The sequence below is a fragment of the Lolium perenne genome, chromosome 5 (assembly GCF_019359855.2).
Source record: "Lolium perenne isolate Kyuss_39 chromosome 5, Kyuss_2.0, whole genome shotgun sequence".
NCBI classification, from domain to species: domain Eukaryota; kingdom Viridiplantae; phylum Streptophyta; class Magnoliopsida; order Poales; family Poaceae; genus Lolium; species Lolium perenne.
The window spans coordinates 260,673,176-260,679,620 of record NC_067248.2 but is presented as its reverse complement, the minus strand read 5'-3'; the positions used below and the strand labels follow the sequence as shown (position 1 = coordinate 260,679,620).

Sequence of the window (6,445 nt, the reverse complement as noted above, 5' to 3'; positions counted from 1 at the left end):
ACTTTCTAGTTTTTTCATTAATATGATGGATGCAATATTCATCTTTGACTTGATTAATTCCACAAGGCCTATGCATTCCACAAAAATTAACATGCTTATAGGAAATAGCATTCTTAGCAGTTTGAGCATGCGTATTGCAATAATTAACAACAATTTCATTCTTCATGCAAGCCTCTTTAAAAGGTTCATGATACTTATCAAAATTCTTTTTAGGCAATTCAAAATGAGAAGCAAAGGCTTTATAAAGATTTGCAGCAACTTGAGAGTCAAGACCATAAGTAGCACTCATATTTCGAAATTTATCGGTACCCATAAAAGCTTTAATGCATTCATAATCATAATTTATACCTGACTCTTTACCTTCATTGTTCTCCCATCCTTCAGCGTTGTCCTCAATCCGATCAAGAAGATCCCACCTAGCTTCAACCTCCTTGCTTGTGAAAGATCCCTCCGAACACGCGTCCAGATAGTCCTTGTGTTGTCCTGAAAGCCTCGCATAAAAATTATTAACAATAACATTACGGGGGAGCTCATGAATGGGACATTTGAGCATTAGTGATTTCAATCTCCCCCACGCTTGAGAAATACTCTCTCCATCACGAGGATAAAAGTTATAAATATAATTCCTATCAATATGCACTTCATGAGGAGGATAAAATTTAGAATAAAACCGGGGCACAATATCATTCCATTCAAGAGAATCCCCAGTATCCAGTAATTTATACCAATGCGCCGCTTTACCAGACAGCGATATAGAGAATAGTTTCTTCCTCACTTCATCCATAGCAATACCTGCACACTTGAATAAACCGCATAATTCATGCAAGAACAATAAATGATCTCCAGGGTGGACAGTTCCATCCCCTGTATAACGGTTATCCATAACGCGTTCAATAATTTGCATAGGTATTTTATACGGAATACTTTCGGCAGGTGGATTTAAAATATCAGAAGCATCATTAGAGTTATCGCATATGGGAGATAAAGCATTATCAGAGCAAAATATTTCTTCCAAAGCTGAGGAGCAAAAAAGATTATTTTTATATAAACTAGCTTCCCCAAGCTTAGACTTATCCATAGTATTAGCAGTAATTGCATTCATACTAATAACATCACTACTAGCATGCAAATAAGGTTCCATAGGTTTTTTAATTTTTACATCAAACAATTCTAAATCAGGAAAAAGACTAAAAAGCTCACCAATTTTTTTGTTGTTTTCCATTATGCCTAACTAGTGTAAACAAGAAACAAAAAGTTGCAATTGCAGGATCTAAAGGAAATAGCTTCGAGTACTTACAACGGCGAAAATAGCTTAGTAGCCGAGATCCGGAGTGTGAGTACCTTTTACCTTTCCTCCCCGGCAACGGCGCCAGAAAATAGCTTGATGTCTACTTCCCCCTCCTTTTCCTGTAGACAGTGTTGGGCCTCCAAGAGCAGAGGTTTGTAGAACAGCAGCAAGTTTTCCCTTAAGTGGATCACCCAAGGTTTATCGAACTCAGGGAGGAAGAGGTCAAAGATATCCCTCTCATGCAACCCTGCAACCACAAAGCAAGAAGTCTCTTGTGTCCCCAACACACCTAATAGGTGCACTAGTTCGGCGAAGAGATAGTGAAATACAGGTGGTATGAATATATATGAGCAGTAGCAACGGTGCCAGTAAATAGCTTCCTGGCGTGTAGTTGATGGTGGTAGTATTGCAGCAGTAGTAACACAGTAAAACAGTAAACAAGCAGCGATAGCAGTATTTAGGAACAAGGCCTAGGGATTACACTTTCACTAGTGGACACTCTCAACATTGATCACATAACAGAATAGATAAATGCATACTCTACACTTTTGTTGGATGATGAACGCATTGCGTAGGATTACCCGAACCCTCAATGCCGGAGTTAACAAGCTCCACAATTTGTTCATATTTAAGTAACCTTATAGTGTAAGATAGATCAAAAGACTAAACCAAGTACTAACATAGCATGCACACTGTCACCTTCATGCATATGTAGGAGGAATAGATCACATCAATATTATCATAGCAATAGTTAACTTCATAATCTACAAGAGATCATGATCATAGCATAAACCAAGTACTAACACGGTGCACACACTGTCACCTTTACACACGTGCAGGAGGAATAGAACTACTTTAATAACATTGCTAGAGTAGCACATAGATAAATTGTGATACAAATACATTGCAATCATAAAGAGATATAAATAAGCACCTCACTATGCCATTCAACAGTGAATAAGTATTCTGTGAAATATAGCCTAAGAGACCCACACGGTGCACACACTGTCACCTTTACACACGTGGGACAAGGAGTCTCCGGAGATCACATAAGTAAAACTCACTTGACTAGCATAATGACATCTAGATTACAAGCATCATCATATGAATCTCAATCATGTAAAGCAGCTCATGAGATTATTGTATTGAAGCACATATGAGAGAGATGAACCACATAGCTACCGGTACAGCCCCGAGCCTCGATGGAGAACTACTCCCTCCTCATGGGAGCAGCAGCGGTGATGAAGATGGCGGTGGAGATGGCAGCGGTGTCGATGGAGAAGCCTTCCGGGGGCACTTCCCCGTTCCGGCAGCGTGCCGGAACAGAGACTCCTGTCCCCCAGATCTTGGCTTCGCGATGGCGGCGGCTCTGGAAGGTTTCTGTGGGTTTCGTCGAACGCATCAGGGTTTTCGCGACGGAGGCTTTAAATAGGCGAAGAGGCGGCGCAGGAGGGTCGAAGGGGTGGCCACACCATATGGCAGCGCGGCCAGGGCCTGGGCCACGCCGGCCTATGGTCTGGGGGCCCAGTGCCCCCCCTCTGGTCCTTCTCGTGTGTTCTGGATGCTTCCGGTGAAAATAGGAACCTGGGCGTTGATTTCGTCCGATTCCGAGAATATTTCGTTACTAGGATTTCTGAAACCAAAAACAGCAATGACAAAGAATCGGCACTTCGGCATCTTGTTAATAGGTTAGTTCCAGAAAATGCACGAATATGACATAAAGTGTGCATAAAACATGTAGATAACATCAATAATGTGGCATGGAACATAAGAAATTATCGATACGTCGGAGACGTATCAGCGGGTCGGGGCGAGAGGGCGGGCGAGAGAGAGGGGGTAACGGCTAGCTGAGGTGGCGCGATCTGATTCGTCCACGTCAGCTAGCCGTTGGGGTAGCCGTTGCTGGCTCAAAAAATTCGAAAAAAAATCCAAAAACCCCAAAATTTCATCCCCAACCCCTATAAATACCCCCCATATGGTTTCACTCATTCCACACCTCACTTCATCTCCTCCACTCTCCATTTCCACTCCTCTCAACGTCATGTCTTCGTCTAGCAGCAGTTCGAGCGACGGAATGGAGGGTGATATGATCGGTGCATTCCAGGCGGAGTATGAGGAGGCGATGCTCAACCTCGAGGCGGAGCCAAGACGGCCACGACGCCGCCGAGAGTTCATCAGGCGTGATCGTCTGGGTGCCCACGATCGGCTCTACGAGGACTACTTCACCGACGACTGTAATTATCCTCCGAGCTTCTTTCGGCGAAGGTATCGGATGAGGCGATCCCTTTTTCTACGCATTATGGATAGATTGGGTGAATACTCTCCGTATTTCACCCAAAGAGTTGATGCTCTCAACCGTGCTGGTTTTTCCCCCCTACAAAAGTGTACTGCGCCTTTGCGTTTGTTAGCTTACGGAGCCGCTGCAGATACGATAGATGAGTGGCTTAAGTTAGCTAGACAAACTTCATCAGATTGTCTAGATAGATTCTGTGAAGGCATCATTGACTGTTACGGGGAACAGTTTTGCCGTCGACCAAATGTCAAGGATACTCAGCGTCTGTTAGCGAAAGCCGAGGAGCGTGGCTTTCCGGGCATGTTAGGGAGCATCGATTGCATGCATTGGCAGTGGAGGAACTGCCCAGTGGCGCATGCCGGTCAATTCACAAGGGGAGACATCAAACACCCTACCCTAATCTTAGAAGCCGTTGCGTCGTATGATCGTTGGATCTGGCATGCCTTTTTTGGAGTGGCCGGGTCCAACAACGACATCAATGTACTCAACCAGTCGCCGTTGTTCACTGATGTGCTGAGGGGAGAAGCACCCACAGTGAACTTCACGGTGAATGGACACGAGTACAACTATGGTTACTACCTTGCCGACGGCATCTACCCCTCCTGGCTGGTGTTCATGAAAGGTGTTACTCTGCCACAAAGTGAAAAGCATCGACTGTTCACTGCTGCTCAATCAGCTTGGCGCAAAGATGTCGAGTGTGCCTTTGGAGTGCTGAAGGCTAGGTTCAACATTCTAGCAGTTCCGGGACGCTCCTACTCGAGGCGTACTCTTGGGTTGATCATGCGTGCATGTGTCATTCTGCACAACATGATCATCGACGATAAGCGTGATACAAATTTGGAGAACATCTATGAGACAGTTGATTCCAATGTCGGCCCTGCGATACAAAACAATGCACCACCAAGCCTAGCAGTCAGGATTCAGATGGACAACGAAATGAGAGACTCACCGATGTATACACAGCTCCCGCATGATTTAATTGAGCATGTGTGGGCTAATGCCTAGATTATGTATTTTTTCAAATTTTTATGTAATTTTTTCAAAATTTTATGTAATTTTTTTAATAATATAATCGGTAACAATTTTAGTTGGATAAAATAATTTTCTTGCATTATTTTGAATGTTGATGTCGAGGAGAGAGAAAAGCTGATGTGGAGGAGAGAGAAGTGAGAGCTGGTACTATAGCCCGTGCACTGGCACCGTGGGGTGAGAGTGGGGTGAGAGTGAGGAAAAAAACTGACGTGACGGGTGAGAGTGAGGTGATGCATTGGCACTAGCCTAAGGGGAGCTCCGCCCCTGTCAGCTGATGATGTTGTGCTCCCCTCCCCTTCCTACCCAGAGTTGTTTAGCTCATAGGCTTCTATGTTTGGTCCTGGTTTGATGTCCTTTTGTTTGCTGTTTGGGATTAGATGGAAAAAATATGCTGTCATGTCAAGATGTGGGTGTATTTGGCCTGTAAAAACATAAATGGTGTAAGACTTAGTTTCAGAAATGAAACTTGGGCAATTTCCTGTTTTTCCAAAAAGCGTCGGCCGCTTGGCGATTGAAGGCAGCTGCGCGCGAGCGAGCAAAGCGGCAGCAGGCGCGCAGAAGGGAATCAAAGCGGCAGCGCGCGTGCGGGCGTGGCCAGGACTCCAGGAGCGAGCATGCTCGCATGGGCTGCCTGGCCAGCTCCCGGTCAGACTGGCTGGGATTGCTATTTGTTATTTCCCTTTTTTTTGTTTCTTTTTCTTCTTGTATTCTTTCTCCTTTCTTTCTATAGGCAAACGCCGAACACACTTCGAGCATAAGAAGAGAAGAACCAAAGGTGAATATATGGTGGAGAAAATATTGGAGAGAACCAAGATAGACGCAACATGTGAAATATTCTTTTTTGTGATGAACAAAAAGAGGTAGAAAAAAAATGGCAAACGTCGAGCAAAAAAGAGCCACCTTTGAAGATGCGGAAAAGAGGGAATCAAATGCAGCATATGGTGGCGAAGATAAAATGGATGAAAGATGCCAAACAAAAGGAATGGAAGGGAAATATGATTTGAGCCAAAGAACCAAATAACAACTCCGACCCCCTCTTAATAGTGCGGGGTCCTATACTCAAGAAAAAGCGGAAAGGGGAGACTACCTTGTCGTGCTCTTCCGGACTTCATCGAGTTGCACTCTTTCAAACTTCGTCTTCGAGTTCTCTTGCCGCGCTCTTCTTCTCCCTTTTCACATCATGACCCGACACCAGACGAGGGCAAGAGAAATAACCGTGTTCCGCTTGATATTGATGACAACGCTCATGCTTTATTCAAGCCGAAAAACTACCCTTGATTGCATGCTCTAGGTATTGGTCACCAATAGCTCAAATCATGAGCCTTGGAGGATTGTGACACCGGCTTCAAGTCAAAGCTTCTCTCTTGACATCACATATCTTGAATCTAACATATGGTCTTCAAGCAAAACCTATGGAGTATTACTTCAAACAAAAACTCAATGGAAATATTAGTCCATAGGAATTGTCATCAATTACCAAAAACAAGAATATGGGCAAAGTACCCTTACAGAATCTGAAGCGTACTCCTTTCTTATTTGAGGCGGCATCCTCAGCATGCTGCTTTGCTGGTTCACCCTCAGTCGCATCTCCTTGGTGTCGGTGAAGCTTCGAGCCAGTCGCCAGAAGGTTGCCAAGTCGAGGTCTAGATCCCATGTCCACTTGTCCTCATGCAGATCCACTTGTTCAAACCTCGGAGGCGGTCTACTAAACGACAAGGACCGGTACAACCCCCTTTAGCTAAAGCAGCGCAGCCTCGGCGCATGGATAACCACGCCATCGAACGGTCTTCATATCCCAACTGCAGCTCACCACAACCAGCACGGTGGCCTCG

General features: G+C 44.7%; 1 protein-coding gene across 1 annotated transcript; it reads left to right on the top strand.

Annotated features, from left to right (window-relative positions):
- Nucleotides 1-3,560: 3,560 nt before the first annotated feature.
- On the top strand, nucleotides 3,561-4,586 carry LOC127325900 (protein ALP1-like). Its single transcript, XM_051352728.1, has one exon. The coding sequence runs from the start codon at nucleotides 3,561-3,563 to the stop codon at nucleotides 4,584-4,586; it is 1,026 nt and encodes a 341-aa protein (XP_051208688.1).
- Nucleotides 4,587-6,445: the final 1,859 nt, after the last annotated feature.

What these genes read in the sequence shown, in the direction of transcription:
- LOC127325900 (XM_051352728.1), top strand. Translation starts at nt 3,561, where the DNA reads ATGAGGCGATCCCTTTTTCTACGCATTATGGATAGATTGGGTGAATAC.